This window comes from Micromys minutus (genome assembly GCF_963924665.1).
Source record: "Micromys minutus genome assembly, chromosome: 16".
Lineage (NCBI taxonomy): Eukaryota > Metazoa > Chordata > Mammalia > Rodentia > Muridae > Micromys > Micromys minutus.
In genome coordinates this window covers 12114871-12133466 of record NC_137985.1, presented here as the reverse complement: position 1 = coordinate 12133466, position 18596 = coordinate 12114871, and the positions used below count along the sequence as shown (strand labels likewise).

Here is an 18596-nt window from a genome sequence, read left to right as displayed (position 1 = left end):
TTGTGTCTGCTGTTGTCCACACCCAACATCCTCTTCTGCATAATCAGATTATACTTGAAGATCCCAAATGTTTTGCCAAGAAAAGTTTCAGAACAGTAGAAAGCAGACATGAACCTAAAGTATCAGAATGTACAGGAATTCAGACAGCTCTGTGTTACCAAAGCAGGTTGTATGTACATCCAAATTTGAAAACCACAGCCGCTGGAGACGCTTAAGAGTTCTTTATCTGCAGGAGTGTGTTCTGTGAGCACCAAGAGAGGTAAACAGACACGGGTCACTAAACAGAGGTGAAAGTCAGATGAACAAACCCAGAGCATCATTCTCTTGTCATCAAAATCAGGTTACCCAGAGATCCTCAAAAATAAACACAGTAGTGTCTGCTCAGCTTTTTCTCAGCAGCCCTGAATAATCTGCCAACCAAGTAGCATGACAGGCTACTAATGTTTGAGAAAGATGGACAGGGAAGGGTCCTGCACCAGAGTTCCTTATGTTGGCTTGGACCCTGGTTTGTGAAGTATTTGGTCCTCCTTCCTTGTAAGTCTAAAGTTCAGTCCATCAAACTTCATCAAGTGGCAGCACTGCTGATCCATGTTAAGTTCCAGTCCCTCTGTTTTTGTAGTAACCAGCAGGTGTCATGTGTGCAGTCTGCTTCCCCTCAGTCCTACATGTGTTCCCCCATCGGCCCCCTGACCAGAAGCAGCCTGCTGAGTGTTCACAGTGGAGCTCATCTGGATGAATACTGCAGCTTATGAAAAATAAGCTTTTTTTGCTTTTTCTTTTTGAGTGACATTTTTCTAAATTACTAGTTGAACATTTTTTGTTCTTTTGGACAGCATTGATAGCAATAGATGCTAAAAGCAAAGTTTAGAACGTCTAAGCCATGTGAAGGCGTAAAAGAATCTTTTAGAAGACGAGATTCTACTGTGTACCTGTTGCGTGGGCACATAAAGTCTGCCACATTCCCAAGGAAACTAATCAAGGCCTCACTCAACACGTCATACCTGGAACGTGGGCCACCTGTCCTGGGACCAGTACAGTTCTCTCCAGAAACCTTCGTTTAACAAGGTCCTAAAGCACCAAATGGACCTTGCTTGCAGGAAGGAAAAACTCAACTTAAGGAGGAAGAATGGTTAGCAGCAGCTAGACCACGCCCAACTGTGATTAACACTCACCTGATCTACACACACACACACACACACACACACACACACACACTCACTCATTTCCCACATTGAGATTTTTCAGAGATTGGTAGTCTCACTATTGAGCCTAAAATTCATATTGAAAATCTTTTCTGACTTCAGCTGATAGAGAAACAGAGGAGACAGTGGCGAAGAGGAAGAGCCACAGAGAGAGACTAGGTATGCTGTGGTGCTACCTAGTACATGTTCATGTGTGCATGCAAGTGGAGGTCAGAGATCGCCTCCACTGTTGTCCCACAGAACATGGCTTACCGTGCTTCTCTGAGATCACTCAATAGTTTGGCTAGGCTAACTGACCAGTGAGCCCCAGGGAACCTGTCTCTTTGACCTCTCAGGTACTGGGATTACAAGTGTTCACCATCATGCTAGACTTTTTCCGGTGGTTCCGAGCATCTGATCAAACTCAAGTCTTCATGTCTGTGAGACAAACACTTGATTGAAGAGCTAGTTCCCCAGCTTGCAGTATTGGCTTGATAAGCAACAGGAAGGTAAGACTGAGTCTGCGGTAATTACAACATAACCCTACAGTACCTAGTTCCAGTGTGCTACATTGACTTCCAGAGTCTAGGAGCCTTGGTATTCTCTCTGACATGAGTATTCCTGAATAAGACTGATCATTAAAAGAAAAGAGGTTCTCAGAAGTCAAGCATCTTGGGCATGGCTACACTCAGTTCATGGACAACACCCAGGCCTCAGTCTCGGGCCCAGGTCTTCACCATATCCAAATACCTCCCCAAGTCATGATCATTCTACAGCCCAGCCAGCATGGCAACAGATGAAACTAGGTCTTGGGTGTTTTATGTGTCTGTCGATACTTTTATCCCTGTGCAATAGGCATCGTTTCCTTATCAAGATGTGAACCCAAAGAATGATGCTCACGGTACCCTAAGGAGCAGAGCAGAGGGTTCGTGCCATTGCCTGGGTGAACTGGGGAAAGAACTAAGTGAAGGAATAAAACTGGAATTGCCTTGATTATTTGCCTGCACCACCCAAAGTTGCTCTATAATTGCTGATTCTATTTCTGCATTTAATAGGTTTTGTGGTGTCCTTCTGTGAGTAAGAGAAGAAGCACTTTAAGTTTGTCCGGGTGCAGGTTTCAAAACCATCTGCATGGTCTATAACTAGGAGTGTACACAGGAACACAGACTTGGAGGCAAGACTTAAAAATATACTTCCCATGTCGCCTAGATTTGAAGGGAAAGGAGCTGTGGCTTTTTTTTTTTTTTTTTTTTTTTTTTGTACACATAATTCAGTGCTAGCAGGGCCATTTTCTTCTTACAAGCTGAGAAGTGCTACACAGCCCATCTGCTCACGGGCTTCAATAACCACAAGAGAACCATCTCACCTAAGCTCCTGCTTTCTCGTTTGTAAAGAAGCCGTGATACTAACTGCTACTCTGAGACTATAATGCATGCAGTTGTTATAAGATGTAAATGAAATGCAAGTCATAGAATGTTCTCTGAATGTTTCCTAGTTATAGAATAGGTTATTATTCTGGTTAGTAATTTTGTTACCCCTTTCCCACCTCCCGAAAACCCAACTCTTATTCAGACTTGAGAAAATACACCATGAAAAATTGTTGTAAATATTTGTGACAGAGTTAGATAATATTTACAATCATTTGATGTTCTCTGGATATCTTCAGAAATTGTGTGTGTATGTGTGTATGTATGCATGAATAGGTATGTGCATATGTGTGAATATATTAGCGTGCACAGGAGTAGTTGTGCATGTATAGGTATGTACATGTGGGCATCTGTATGTGAATGTACATTTGTTGATATGTGCATGTGTAGGTGTGTCTATTTGTTGATGTGTTTGCATGTGTGTAGGTATATGTGTGTGTATGCATGTATATTTATGCACGTGAATGTTGTGTATGTGTGTCTATGTTATAGCAACATAAGGGAATTATTCAGAAGAACAGAAACATACATGGCTCTTAGAAGGAACGTCTGTTTCTGTCTGTCTTCTGTTCCCCATGGGGAACTATGTGAAATTATCTCTTATTCTTGGTAAATTATTAATCTCATTCAATGACAGTTTCGAGAACCTATCCAGTATTGTAGAAAGTTCTAAGACTTGGAAAGCCTGGTTCAGACTCAACTGCTTACAAGTCCTAGGTCCTAGAACACATCCATGAACCCTCTGATGCCCTGTGGGGAACGTTCAGGGGCATTCACTGCCTCCTCCCAGGATCACGGTGATCCTCTGTTGAATGACTGGACGTTATTTTTAAAACACTAAATCACTAGACCATTTGGGTTTATTGTGGTAACTTGTTGATATAAAACTTATTAATAAGTCCTGCAGCTGAATGATGAGATTATAGCATCACATAGTAATGGGTTAGTTTTGATAAGTCTTTCACAGAGGATAATAGATATTATTACTAAAAATCTAGTTTTGAGTATTTTAACCCAATATTTTTCCCTTGGCTGTTTATCAAAAATCTCCACCAAAATTAAACGTTTAAAAGCAAGTTTGTTTCCAGGGCCCTCTGCTCCTTTGTCATATGGGTCTGAGATCACAATGCAGATCTGAGACAGTCGGCCTCTCTTTCTGATGACACAGATGTGCTCAGGAAGATATAGTTACAGTAACATGCTGTGTTAGTAACAGCTCAGGAGACCACTGGCTGGGCCTGAGTTCAAGTCCTCCAGGAGACCACTGGCTGGGTCTGAGCCCATCCAGTCTTGTTAGAATTAGAAAGTCCTGGCTTCTCTAGAACTAGGCTTCCTTGGATGGGAACATCCCTAAGCCTGTGCTTCTGGTGCTTATCATAGTTTCTATTCTAGACATGCTAGTAACCATCTCTATTAAACAAAGGCGCTGGTTTATAGCATTTGCTTCTTTCCTTTCTGTGCTTATCCTGTTTCTAACTATTCTGCCAGGGGTTCAGTAACTGCCCTGCCAACTTCCCAGTTGCTATGAGCACCTGCACACCTCGACCTGTCATAGAGCTGTTTGTCTTTAAGACAGGAAGTCAGTCAAGCTGACTGCTACAGCAAGTAGTCATAGATGCTCTACAGAAGATCATGTGGGAGTTGAGTAATTAGGAAGATAATGTTAGAGTTCTCCAGAGAAGTAGAATCAACAGGAAGCATTTTATCATTTATATGTGTGTATATATACATATATATATATATATATATATATATATATATATATATCACAAATGCACATAAATGTAGATTTACACAATGCACAGAAAGGGATAAGATAATCTTATGAGATAATCTAAATGTGATTTGGGGCTAGCAAGTCTAAAATTTTTAGGGCAGACTAGAGGCTGGAAATCCATATAAGAGCTGTGTCTTAGTCAGGGTTTCTATTCCTGCACAAATCATCATAATCAAGAAGCAAGTTGGGGAGGAAAGGGTTTATTCACCTTATACTTCCACATGGTGTTTATCACCAAAGGAATTCAGGACTGGAACTCAAGCAGGTCAGGAAGCAGGAGCTGATGCAGAGGCCATGGAGGGATGTTACTTACTGGCTTGCTTCCTCTGGCTTGCTCAGCCTGCTTTCTTATAGAACCCAGGTCTAGCAGCCCAGGGATGACTCCACCCACAATGGGCTGGGCCCTCCCCCCTTGATCACTAGTTGATAAAATGCCTTACAGCTGGATCTCATGGGGGCATTTCCTCAACTGAGGCTCCTTTCTCTGTGATAGCTCTAGCTTGTGTCAAGTTGACACAAAACCAGCCAGTACAAGCTGGTTTTGCAGTATTAAAATAACAATCCATAGAGCAGGCCAGTGGCTGGAAATGGGCAAAGTTTTCTCTGGGTGTTGATTTGTGACAAAAAAAATTCTTCTTGGGCCCACACACATGGGAAATAATGACTGATTGTAAATGTTGATACATCCACAAAAGTCTAAACTATTAGAGCAGCATTAAATGGCAGGGCACACTAGTCTAGCTGGCCCAAAACACAAGGTAGCCTGTTGTGGAGATCAAAAAAAAAAAAAAAAATAGAAGAAACTCCACAGCTAGAAAAGCATCATGAATCATTATTACCCACAGGAGGCAAGAGAAGAGGCTACAGCCATAGCGCACAAATCTGGGGCTAGTGTTACACAACTGCCAAAGACAACGAGGATAAGACAGAGTGACTGAAAAACGCTTGTCAGCCAGTCTCAAAGGCAACCCAAAATGAGAAACTGTCCACAGAAATAAACAGAAAATGAGAATTTAAGGATACAGGCAAGATAAAGAGTTTCAGGAGGCTCTCAATCTCAGACACAAATAGGAAAACTTCCAAGAAGACAGAAGAGAAAGCAAAGGAAATCATCAATAAACGGATGCAAGAGCATATACAATTTACCAAAATTAAAGAATGAGTGTCGAGATTTCAAGGGCCTATCCAGCACTGAGGATCCAGCACTGAGGATCCAGCACTGAGGATCCAGCACTGAGGATCCAGCACTGAGAATCCAGCACTGAGGATCCAGCACTGAGGATCCAGCACTGAGGATCCAGCACTGAGGATCCAGCACTGAGGATCCAGCACTGAGGATCCAGCACTGAGGATCCAGTACTGAGGATCCAGCACTGAGGATCCAGCACTGAGGATCCAGCACTGAGGATCCAGCACTGAGGATCCAGCACTGAGGATCCAGCACTGAGGATCCAGCACTGAGGATCAGCACTGAGGATCCAGTACTGGCTAGAACATGCTTAAGCTAAATCACAGCATAGCTAAATAACAGGCAATTCCAAAAATCTGACCTTCTAAAATATTGGTGAGAAAAGCAATCTGGTCTCTTGGAAGCTTCAGAGACTTTGGAGTTCCCAAAAACAGCATGCAGAAGATTGCTTCAATTTCCTAATGTAATCTAGCTTTCAGTGAGGTCTTAACTATACAGAATTCCATAAAATTGGCCTCCTTCAACCCCTTCCCATGGGAAGCAATTATAGAGTCTCCAAATGAAATAGAGAATAAGTCACATGATTCCAGAAACATCTTTAACAGGGGTACGCAGGAATGCTGGGTCGGCTGCTCAAGATGGAGCCCCCAGAGGCAGCAGCAGAGACCTCCAGAGCAAGTGGGAATGTGGGCCACTGTGTGCCGCTCGGCACAGAGTCGGCAAAAAATCTGGGGTATTCAGAAAAGAGGAAACCAAAGCACCGGTTTATCTTTGACCGTTTTTAAAGACAAAGATGTGCATAAAAAAATAAAAGTCACAATTCACTAGGTAGCTTAGCTACAAATAGCATATCACAGTTAATTACAATAATACAAATACTGTTTGTTTAGTTAACACTAAACATTTACAATGTATTGGGAGGAAAGGCCATAGAAGACTGTCCATGTGTAGTGTGATTGATATTTTGAAATAAAAAAACATAATGGAAATCCAACTGAAAATGATTATGTTAGGAACCGTCACAAAATATCAGCATTCTATAGAAGAAACTGCTAAAATGCTGAAAGGGGTACCCAGGTTGTTCCTGAGGAGGTATAGATACTGCGATTGATAATGTGAAACTCAGAGAGCATTTCTCATTTACTAAGCGTGTATCTAACTCTAAGGACAATAACTTCCTAGTCAGAGTAATGTCGTCTTTCCACTCTTTCCACCCGAGGCACAGGCAAGACTCGGAGTCTTCATGATAGTTAATGTCGTCTGTGGCGCAGATGCCAGTGCCTAGTTCTGTCTGACAGGTTCATGAATAGCACAGGAAAGAGTTGCAAAGATGAAGCTCCCACAGGGGATATGAAGAGTTAGCCATCGGGTTTCAGTTACGTCGACTTGGCCTTGCTTGGAGCTCAGGGCAGGAGGCAGCATGGCCCCAGTGGCTTCTCCTGTCTGGAGTGTCACCATTTGCAGAAGGCTGATAGAGTGTACTGTCACCGCCTTCACCATCCTGGTCTCTTGGGGTCTCTGACAAGATCACTAGTGTTCTTTAAAATACGGGTCATTAGCTGAATTTTTGTGGACTAACATGGAATTCAAACTGCACCCTGGTATCTTTTTTTATAGCAAAGGAATTCAGTGTAGCCGGTGTGCTGATCAACTTTGGAATTCAGCCCTTGCTTAAGATAAGGAATTGAGAGGACCCATCACAGCTGAGTCCAAAGACGCGCATCACTGAGGCATCCCCAGCTCACGAGACCCTCTGTTTTCCCCAGGCTATCAGTGTTCCTGTCTCTCGAAGTTCACGGGGACAAACTGTGAATCAGAGATCACTGCCTGCTTCCCTAACCCCTGCCGGAACGGAGGATCCTGTGACCCCATAGGAAACACCTTCATCTGCAGCTGTAAAGCTGGCCTCACCGGTGTCACGTAAGTGAAGAATAAATGGGTCCACTGCTGCCTTTCCCACACAGTGCTCACGAGGGCTGGCTGAAGGTAAAGTGACTGAAGTACGCCTAACACCCTCCTTGATTAGTAGAATGGCATAAACTTGTAATCTAAGGCTGGGGTTCCCTGGGATGCGTTAACCAGTTAACCAGTCAGGGTAGCCAGACTCCTGTGCTTGGGGTTCAGTGAGCGACAGGGTCTCTCACAAAATATAAAGATGAACAGTGAGGGAGAAAGACATCTGAGATCAACCTCTTGTCTCCACAGGAACGTGTACACAACCACACTGATGAGGAAATGCATCTCATACACACACGTGTGCATGCACATGTGCATACACAAGCACACATACACACACACTTGTAAGCAGGTACACATAAACCACACTTTTTGAAGTCCTTCACTGTTATTAAGGACCATAGGGTTGCATCTAATTTGTCTGTTTTACTTTATTCTTTGGTACTCTCGAGTTTATTCAGTCCCCATGCATTTTTAGAATGCTGAAGACACTTCTTTCGTTAAATGTGCTTAGCACCACCTAAATCTTTCAGTGTAATTCTGAGACACACATAAAACTCACTTCCCAGAACCTGCTAACTGGACTCCACTACGTGGTGCTTAATGACTATTCTGAGAAATTAATCCTCACCTTTCCTTTGAAAACCCTTTCCTGGAGAAAATGAGTGAAATTAAAGTGTTAAGCAGACAGAAGTGGAATGCTTTAAATTCCGAGTAAAAGTCCACTTCCAGGCATCCTTGATCAGTCCAGAAGTACATACATGTGCTCTTCAGCAAGTGATAGTCTAATTACAGATCAGCTTGGCATGTTCATTAGAGCAAATCTCTGAGGACTCCACCAAAAATATACTTAGCTGAGGTTGAATCACTGGATGTAATTTAAAGTAATGAAGCTGCATTTATTTTTAAATACTCTGTGATTCTAACTAATTTCTGATTGACCTAGCCCCAATCTGTTCAAATTAGGGATATTTGGACTACATTTTAAAAGGTGGATTACCAAAACTATGGGTGAATCAGACTCTTTTGATGAACATATCAGAACGATTACTTAAGTGGAAACGCATGAAGAAAGAGAGAAGTTTTAACTAAGTGCTTTGAGTGTTAAGGCGAGAAGGGATCAGACTTGGACGCTACTGGGACTGAGATAAACCAATGGTTAAGAGTGCTCGCCGCCCTTCCAGAGGACCAGAACCCATAGGGAGTGGTTCACAACCGCCTAGAATTCTAGCTCCAATCAAATGCCTTCCTCTTTTCTGTGCAAGCACATGCATGCGTGCAGACACACACACACACACACACACACTTAAAATAATTGTAAAAGCCTACAGTGTAGCTATGGTACTGTGGGGATAAAAGCTATCTAGACACACTCCAATGGTCATCCCAGTCCATCACTCGCTTGGTACAGCCTGTGGAAGTGCCGGTGAGTTTGATCATGAGATCCTTTGCTGCAGTTAGGGAAGGGGTGCACAGTACGCTCTTTCCATACTGGCTCAGTTTGAAATTCTAAGGTGCACCTGACTCAGAGGATTTGGAGAGAGGGAATCATTTCCACACCAAATGTTCTCTTTATACTCCTCTCCTTTCCAAATCAAATCAAGCACTAAAAAGGCACAGCTTTTGCAAGTAATGGGTGAGGGCTCAGTAGACACAGAAATGGCTGAATTCACCCTTGGGTATGTGCACCTGTGTACAAATACACACACATACACAGATATGAGCGCACACACACACACACACACACACACACACACACACACACACACGAGGTTCTGTACTTTGTAGAGGCTTCCTTCTGTTTTAAAGCTTTTGCGTGAGCACTGGTACAGTGGTCCTGACATTGGAAGGGCTTTGTTGTGCTTTGTCACTGAAGGTGCGAGGATGACGTGGACGAATGTGAGCGAGAAGAGTGTGAGAACGGGGGCTCCTGTGTCAACCTTTTCGGCTCCTTCTTCTGCAACTGCACCCCAGGCTATGTAGGCCAGTACTGTGGCTTGCGCCCTGTGGTTGTGCCCAACATCCAGGCCGGCCACTCATACGTGGGAAAGGAGGAGCTGATAGGCATCGCTGTGGTCCTCTTCGTCATCTTCACCCTGGTCGTTCTGTTCATCGTCTTTCGCAAGAAGGTCTTTCGGAAGAACTACTCTCGGAACAACATCACATTAGTGCAGGACCCGGCCACAGCTGCACTGCTTCATAAGAGCAACGGCATCCCATTCCGCAGCCTGCGAGCAGGAGACGGGCGCAACGTGTACCAGGAGGTGGGGCCCCCACAAGTACCGGTGCGCCCCATGGCCTACACGCCCTGCTTCCAGAGCGACTCCAGGAGCAATCTGGACAAGGGCCTGGACGCGCTGGGCAGTGAGCCACAGGAGATGAGCACCTTCCACCCAGAATCCCCACGCATCCTGACAGCAAGGCGGGGTGTGGTGGTGTGTAGCGTGGCCCCCAACCTCCCAGCTGTGTCACCCTGCCGCTCAGACTGCGACTCCATCCGGAAAAATGGCTGGGACACAGGATCTGAAAGTGAGTAAGATCCCAGAATAGACCGCTGCCCTAGGAAGCCCCTGGTTCTCAGCAACCCCAGCCAATGCTAGCTTCTGAGAAGGAGGGAGAAGGGAAAGACAGAGTCCCATGACACAAGAGGAAGGAACACAGGCAGGGGAAGTGGTTGGAACCGGGTGCTTCTGTTTCCTCTTCCTTGACCTCCTGCTGTAAGATTCTAACCTCTGAAGAAAGTCCTAGGGGTGGAAGCCCTGAAATGGGAAAAGCCTAGGTGAGCTAATGTCAGAGTTGAGTGTGACCAGAGGGCTGGGAGCATCAGGCAGAAGGTGGGACTTAGGATCCACAGTGACGCAGGTATTTAAGCACATAAGTGGCATGGACTAGTTACAGTTTTAAAGATGGCTCTGACAGACCTGCAAGGGAGGCAAAGCCCCAAATGCAGCATCCTCGTCTAAGTAAAATGGTGACTCACTTGTGGGGGACCTCTCCCTGCCCTGGCATCAGAATAAGACTAAGGCAAGCACCGCTGTCCACTGGCTACATCAGGCCACACAGTCGTGTATGTCCTCACAGTCTAAGAATCCTCAGCACAGGAGTTCTGTGGCATGCTATACGTGCTGGGAAGAAGGGAGGGGTGGGTCCCAAATGGCCCTGCAGAGCATGTGCAAACAACAGAGTGACTAGTGCTTCTGGACAAGGGGAGGATTACTAAGGAATCCTTAAGCAAGAGTCAGTTTCAGTAGGAAACTCTCAGAGAAGGGTCTTCTGGGATCTGAAAGCAACCAGCTCAGGACTGAGGATACGTGCCTAAGTTCCTGGGATGGGGGTAAAGGGCATCTAGAAGTCAAAGAAGTGACAGTTGACCATCATCTGCACACTGCACATATTACATATTGCATATTGTAGGGGGGTCAGCTCACTGAGGGGTGAGAGAGAGTAGGCTGACTAGTCCTCTGAAAGAAGCTAGGAGATGCTTGTTTGTGAGCAGAGGGCAGGACAGGAAAGAAAGAGGGGAAGGGAGTTGCCTCTTATTATAGAAGCCAAGCATGTGCGTGAGGTTCATAGTATGAAGTACCAGAACAGACCAAGAAAAAAATTATATATGTGTGTGTGTGTGTGTGTGTGTGTGTGTGTGTGTGTGTGTGTACATACACATATATACACATGAATATACACGTGTGTGCACACACATATAGATAGACAGTTATAGATATAGAGAGATAGGCACAGATATAGACGTGAGGGATAAACACCTCCATTGGATAAGAGTGCTGAAGTAAAGCTGCCTCAGTGCTGTGCCTGCCATCTGCTGGGACCATCACAGCTAAGTGGACTGCACATCATTGGGAGAATTATCAGCTCTGGAGAAGCGAAGGGCAGAATCTGGGAACCAGGTTTCAAGTCTCAGTAGCTCTTGGCAGGACTGCTCTAGAGGTTCAGCGGAACTGAGGCAGAGGAGAGTATCAGAGGAGACCTGAGGTGAGGCCTGTCTAGTCTAGTGCCCTGAGAACATATGTGTTTAAAAATATGTTCTGAGGTATTAACAGAAATTGAGGAATATAATAGCCCTGTGGGAAGGCTCCTTTTTGGTTGTTGCTTTTTTTTTTTTTTATTGGATCTTACTTTTTAGCCCTAGCTGGCCTGGAACTTACTATGTAGAGCAGAGCCTAGAACTGACAAGATCCACCTGCCTCTCCCCTCCCGTACTCCAAGTCCTGGAGTTAGAGGAGAATGCAAACACCCAGCCAAACAACTCTTTTTAAAGTAGGAAATGAAAGGAGGTTTGAGTAAAGGCAAAGAAAACCACCAGGGCCAGCTCACAGCAAAAAACCACCAGGGCCAGCTCACCCCATATTCCTAGGTGTTCAAGGGTCAGCTATGGACATCCTGCCCTTTGCTAAATACAGTGTCCTGTTTTGTGGCATTGCTGTTGGGAGATGAATTTCTCCCTAGTGTCTCTCTGCATTTCTATGAGTTATTTATCCAAAGCTCTGACTTCATTATCCGAAAGCAGATGGGGAGTCCTCATGTTTCCTCCTGATATCACTCTTTATAGGAGGAACAATAATTCCTGCAGCTACAAAACAGAGTAATTATTCCCTTAATCACAGGCCCGTGTCTCCTTGAACACTCACATTTCAGGATGCTCTCAAGTATTTCTTGGAGAACATTTTTCCATCCCCACCTAGTTATATGGTAGCTTTATTTCCAGAACCCATCTCAGGCCCAAACTCAAATTTTCCTCTGAAGTATCGTTGGATTTTATAGAATACATTTTCCTCCTTGCTGAACAAGGCAGAGTTAGAGCTGGTGAGGCAATCTCTGGGCAACTAATTCATTTTGGACTTGACCACCTCAAGAAGTGGAGCCTTTTATTGTGTCTTACATATATTAAATTGGAAGTGTGTGAGTGTGTGTGTGTGTGTGTGTGTGTGTGTGTGTGCGCGTGCGTGTATGCGCGCGCGTGTATGGGGGGGGGAGGGAGAGATTGGGGGAGAACCTATCTATTTTTCTATAGCAGAGAGAGAAACAAAACCACCATCTAAGGGCAAGTTCACATTTGTCTCTCCTCTTACCAGACAAGCGCATTGGCAACCCCAGGATGAAACATCACTGCCCTCTAGAAGGCAGAGCTGAAAATCCCACTGATCCCCAGAGATGGAAGCTGGAAAAAATAGAATGGCTTTCTTGCCTATAAAATATTTATGCCCCTGTTTTTAAAGTAATCTCATTTAACCTGGTGTTGACACCACATCGGTTCATGTAAATGACATAAATTAAGTCTGAATGAAGAGCAGCTCGGCTACTCCAGCCTCCCTTCGCTCTCCCCAGTCCTCACAGGAGGCAGGAATAGTGACTTTCAGCTGACAGCTATTCAGAAGCTCATTTACCACGGGTTAAGGGTTTCGAATCCATAATGTAAATCACTTGATTGGCAGACCTTTGCCCCTATGGCACAATCAATTTTCCATTGTGGAGCTAACTTATTTTCTTGAAGCAAATCAAAAAATCTCCTAAGAAAAAGGGGTATGAAGAGAAAGAGAAGGGCTGAGAGACTGCATAAGGCTGAGTGGTTTTTTCTGCTTTCTCTCGCTGTTCATGAAGACAAAGGGGCTGAAGACACAGGAGAAGTGACCTGCTTCACGAACAGTCACAAAGGCAGCAACTCTGAAGTTCAGTCCCTCAGCTCCTTCCAGTCAGATTCTGGGGATGATAATGGTAAGCGCTTTCCTGCTGCATGCTGGGGACAGCAAATGAGAAGGGGACACCACTGCATCGTTTCTTGTCCTTGACAGAGACTTCATAAGGCACTGGTCAGAGCAGGATCTACATGGGGGTGTGGGTACATGACAACCCTAGGCATGAGTTCTCTTTGACACAGATGATGACAGAAATGCTTCCTCCTCATTGACAGTTCACAGCACTGTGAACACTGTGTTCCCTTTTTGTACCTCGGACCGCTCACCTTCCCGCTCTACATTCGCCACCACACTGCTATACGTTAGTTTGGAGACAGAACAGCTTCTCTGTAGAGCCAGTGGTGTTTTTGTTCTATTGAATTTCCTGTCTCATCATTTGGGGTCATGGGATTTGGGGGAACTGATTAAAAACAATGACCCAGCTCCTCAGAGAAACACCTGTCACCCAGAATGCTACACCCAAGTCCTTGCAGCTCACAGAAGGCTTTGATAACTCCAAGGACTGGCGTTTCCTGACTAGAACAGCTGGAGAGGACGTGCTGGAATGGAAGAAGCAAATCAAACTCAAAAATTGTTGTCATGTGGTGCTAAAGCAAGAGTCACTTCAAATGGTCATCCAGGGGCAGTCAGCCCCACTTGAGCCAACACCTTAGGCTGCCCCTCCCATTTACCAGCAATCAACAAGGAAAATATTAACACTTGACCATGTAACTTTCAACACATGGACCCTTGCTAATTCACTGTGTGCCAAGTCCTGGGCTTGATGGTTTGAACATAGCCATGCAGAATAAAAATGGCATAGCCAAGCCTCTGGGCACACACAGGGAACGTGACAACAGTTCGCTCCCTGGTACATAACCCAGGTCTCTCCCACTTGTTCAGCCAACACTAGCCACCCCTGAAGAAGTTTCAGTGCAGGGACTAGGAAGATGGCTTCCTTAGTAAGAGCGTACTTGTTCTGTACACAAGAAACTGAGTTCGAATCCCCAGCACCTGTAGAAAATCTCATGCTGGTGGCACATTTCTCATCTTAGCATTGGGGGTAGGAGACAGGCCAGCCAGCCAAGCCAACACACCAAGGTTCCTCTTTCCTGATGGAGCCTGTCTCAAGGAAATAAAGCTCACACGGGAAAGACAAAAACACTTAGGCATTCTGCTCTGATCTCCACTTGTGTTTGTTCATGGAAATGTGCAAACATGCATTAGCACACACAAACATACACTCAAGTGTGTGCATTCATAAACACACACACACACACATACACACAAGTACCTATCTGCCAGAATAATAAGCCATGTAACTGCATTTCTTTTGGCAATTTTCAAACCAAACACATAAGCCTCTACCCCAGGTGTGTTTGCCTCACATCCAGCAAGAAGAAAAGCTACAGCAACTTTGCACATTATGTTAATCATTGAGAACTTATAGTTTCAAAAACAAGACACCAACTCCAGCCATAATGTCTAGCCAATGGCTCTCACAGGGTCTAGAACTCATACACCTACCCTTTCATGGTCAGCATTGAGGCAGATAGCACAAGGCCCTTTCATCCGATGTTATGAATATCTAGGAAAACTCAATAGACCAGAGATCTCCTTCACATTCCCGAAGCCTCATGCAGGAGATGGGCTTCCTGTTGATCTAGATTATCCATGACATGTGTGGGGCCATTAGACTCATATCCATTCAAAGGTTCCTACACCATTGACATTGGATTCAAGCACATTGCCAAGCAACAAATAATCTCCCCAGGAACAGTGAAATCTTCCTCTGAGGGCCTCTGTGAGTGCTACTGAAAAATCTCTCTGAGCTCCATGAGCCACCATCTTCCTGGTGACTGGTAACAGATTGTGAAGAAATGACTCAGGGATCTTTAACCACCATGCTTTCCAGGAGCACTGCCTGCCATGTTTCTAGTGTTTTCCTTCTGTTCCAACAATCCCAGGCACCCACACATGGGCATCCTCTTGACACCTGCCCTGAGGAACAGACTTTGGGAAGGCTTTGGGGGTGTGTGTAATGTCTTCATTATTGTTGTTATTACTGGTTAACCTGTGTTGGAAATATGTAACTAACAGGACCTGTCCTCCCCTCCCCTCCTGTCTTCTTTTCCTGCCAAAAGCATCCATAGTGACTGTCATTCAACTTGTCAACAATGTAGTTGACTCTATAGAGAACGAAGGTATTTAAAGTTTGTTTGGTTTTTTTATTTCTGTCCCTTTGTTAGTTTCCCCCTTTCATAGAATGTCTGTGTCTGTCAGGAAAGTTTGCTTCTGTGGTACTTTATCTGGGGCTGAAAGTGTAATATAATGGTGATTTTAAATGAGATGATGCCAGGGTGGGGTTTAGCTCAGTGGCAGATGATGTGTCTGCCTCGCCGAAGACTCTAAATTTGGTCTCCAGCACCAGAAAAAAAAAATAAGTAAAATGCCAGATGTATCTCTGGGGGTTGCAATAAACTTAGCAATTATGAAAGAAAATCTAGTTTAATTTTATTTAAATATCTATGTACCCTCATCAAATCTCTTCAGAGTAAAGAATATTCATTTGCAATCCTTGTTAATCAGGTAATATTACATTCACCCTATTCATTCCAGTATTTGTTGAATACCTGTTGTGACCTGTGGAAACTTATAAAATCATCAGAAATATCAATGTTACGAGGTTTAATTTATATTAGGTAATTTTGCTAGTGCTTTAAAAAATTATAGCAAAATACAGATGAAATTTGTGTATCAATTTCTTAAATAACAATAAGGAAAGATTGTTTAAAATCTAAACCCAGGGTTAGGCCTTGGTTTACTGGAAGTAGTTTTAAAGCTTCTGAAGTATCTGTGTGAGCTGAACGGCCAGATTCACGTTTCTCTTTATGTTTGAACAGTGTCTGTTATGGACCAAGGACAGAATTACAACAGAGGTGACTGCCACCACCCGCGATAACAGTTCATTTCTGTGTTTCCTACTGCTCTGCCACTCTTCCCATGCCCCTCCCTCTGGCCCCTCCCAGTCCCTCGGTCTGAGGTTTGCATGTTCCAGGAGTCTTGTATGCTCAGCTCAACATGCATTTGTTCTCCAGCCCCATTCCCTGTTTGCGGAAACCCCCATGCTTTTTCCAGTTCACAGTATATCCGTGCGTCTCTCTGCCAGCATGCGGCCAGCCTGGTCTTGTGCACAGCATGTGGATGGGAAATAGGGGTAGGAGTGGACGATGAAGCTGTTAGGTCTGTGTCCATCAGCATGCCTTTGGTGGCCACATCTCTGGGGCTAGTGAGTATAAGTCTGCACCAGCCAGACAGTTTTTCTCTGTGCTCTCTCTCTCCATGCAGAGCATGGCTGGCCCTAATGGGCCACTGTAGAGAGCTAGCATATGACCTTGGCTTTTCGGGTTTGCAAGTCTTTAGAAATGCATGGCAGGCTCATCGCTGTTCCTCGTTCATCTTTGCCCTTCCTAGTCTAGAGGAAGCTAAACATCTGGATTTTCCTCTTCCAGCCTATCACTGGGACACCTCTGATTGGATGCCTGGAGCACGGCTGTCCGATATCGAAGAAATGCCCAACTATGAGAGCCAAGATGGCGGGGCAGCGCAGCAGGGTAGCACACGAGAGCTGGAGAGTGACTACTACCTGGGCGGATATGACATCGACAGTGAATTCCCACCACCTCATGAAGAAGAGTTCCTGAGTCAGGATCAGCTACCCCCTCCACTGCCTGAGGACTTCCCTGAGCAGTATGAGGCCCTGCCTCCCTCCCAGCCCACCTCACTCACTGGCACCATGAGCCCAGACTGCAGGAGAAGGCCCCGGTTTCACCCCAGCCAGTACCTCCCTCCTCACCCACTCCCTGGTGAAACGGATTTGGGGGGCCCATCCTCCACCTGTGATTTTAGTACTTTTGCAGTAAGCATGAACCAGGGCACAGAGGTCATGGCCCCCACAGACAGTGTGTCTCTGTCCTTGCACAATTCCAGAGGCACCTCATCCTCAGATATGTCAGCCCGCTGTGGCTTTGATGACTCAGAGGTGACCATGAGTGACTACGAGAGCACAGGAGAGCTCAGCCTCACCAACCTTCACATTCCCTTTGTGGAAATGCAGCACCAGACCCAGGTGTAGAGGATGCCCTTGGGTGCTGTGCCCTGAAAACAAGAGCATGGAAGAAAATAAGCCACACTTGTGTTGGATGGAGTTTCCAGGAGGAGCACCTTCGCAAGTCTTACTGTCACAAGCAAGCTGGACTCCCAGAGTGCCAAGGAGAGGCTCAGAATTGTTTCGGGGGACAGGGGAGCTGACAGTCCTTGTTGTGGGTATTGGTGGCTTGGAATGCAAAGGAGAAGAAATTAGTTTATGAAGTAAAAGGGGAGATCATGGATGGCTTTGTGCATTACTGTGACCCAGAACATATGGCACCAGAGATCCTTACAGTGTTTGCCCCGCCACCATCAGAAGGACGACATTGCATGGTATTTGGAGCCAAGGAAGTGAGACTAGTAGAGATGTCTGTCAGAAAAGTTAGTTGTCGATGAAGGTGAAGTGAGCGCTGAGCTTGAGTGTGTGTGGAAGCCTTCAAAGCCGGTGCTGTTGTCTGAATGCGCTGCCTAACCTTCTGCTATAAAATTAGGTCTGAGTAACATTCTCAGTGTACTCAGAATTTTTTCCCTTGTTTGTGTTGAGCATCCCGTATAATATTGTTGGGTTTTGTGATCTCTGAGAAAGTTACCAAGAAAGAGCAATAAGAGGGGTGGGTTGTGGGAGGTTAATGTCTAAATGTTTGGAAAACTGTGATGATTTTTGTTCTTGTGTTTTCTGTCAAATATTCCTGGTCACATCTATGGTTCTAACATTGCTGCCGTCACTGGGCCCTGTTGGTATATTGATCTCGAGGATGAGATGTATTTGAAAGTCTAAGCAGAATTCACAATTCAGAGGAGAAGGGATGTGATACAGTCAACGTTTTCAGCCTAAGTAATCACAATTCTCCACACCACAGGTGAAAGTTGTGTGTGTCATGCTAAACTGGTAAAAGGATATCATTATAAATACTGTTAGGTTTTTAAGAAGAAAGTAGGTAGTGACTATGTATACATTAAATTGTGTGTGCATGTGTGTGTGTGTGTGTGTGAGAGAGAGAGAGAGAGAGAGTGTGTGTCTGTGTGTGTGTGTGTGTGTGTGCTTGTATGCATGCATGCGTGTGAAGAGGACCTAGGTATCACTCTGAGTGTGCACTCACTACAGCTGCTCTTGAGGAAAGCTGCCCCAAAGGGTTTAAGATTCAGTGTTGGAAATCCTGAGGTGAGCAAAGACTGCTTACCTTTGATTTCTCTGATCTTTAGTGTTACAGGAACACCAAATGCCATATC

At 44.9% G+C, this 18596-nt stretch overlaps 1 protein-coding gene across 3 annotated transcripts in view; it reads left to right on the top strand.

Annotated features, from left to right (window-relative positions):
* FAT3 (FAT atypical cadherin 3) overlaps window positions 1–17352 on the top strand; it is a gene marked incomplete at both ends in the record, with an annotated part of 431212 nt that extends 413860 nt beyond the window's left edge. For 2 of the 3 annotated variants that reach the window (XM_080930378.1, XM_080930377.1), the window contains 6 exons: window positions 7341–7494; window positions 9407–10059; window positions 13144–13257; window positions 15362–15421; window positions 16121–16156; window positions 16730–17352. In XM_080930378.1, the coding sequence (XP_080786504.1) occupies window positions 7341–7494; window positions 9407–10059; window positions 13144–13257; window positions 15362–15421; window positions 16121–16156; window positions 16730–17352 (1640 nt within the window). The remainder of the gene's footprint in view (window positions 1–7340; window positions 7495–9406; window positions 10060–13143; window positions 13258–15361; window positions 15422–16120; window positions 16157–16729) is intronic. The other variant, XM_080930379.1, reaches the window with a different exon arrangement.
* Window positions 17353–18596: the final 1244 nt, after the last annotated feature.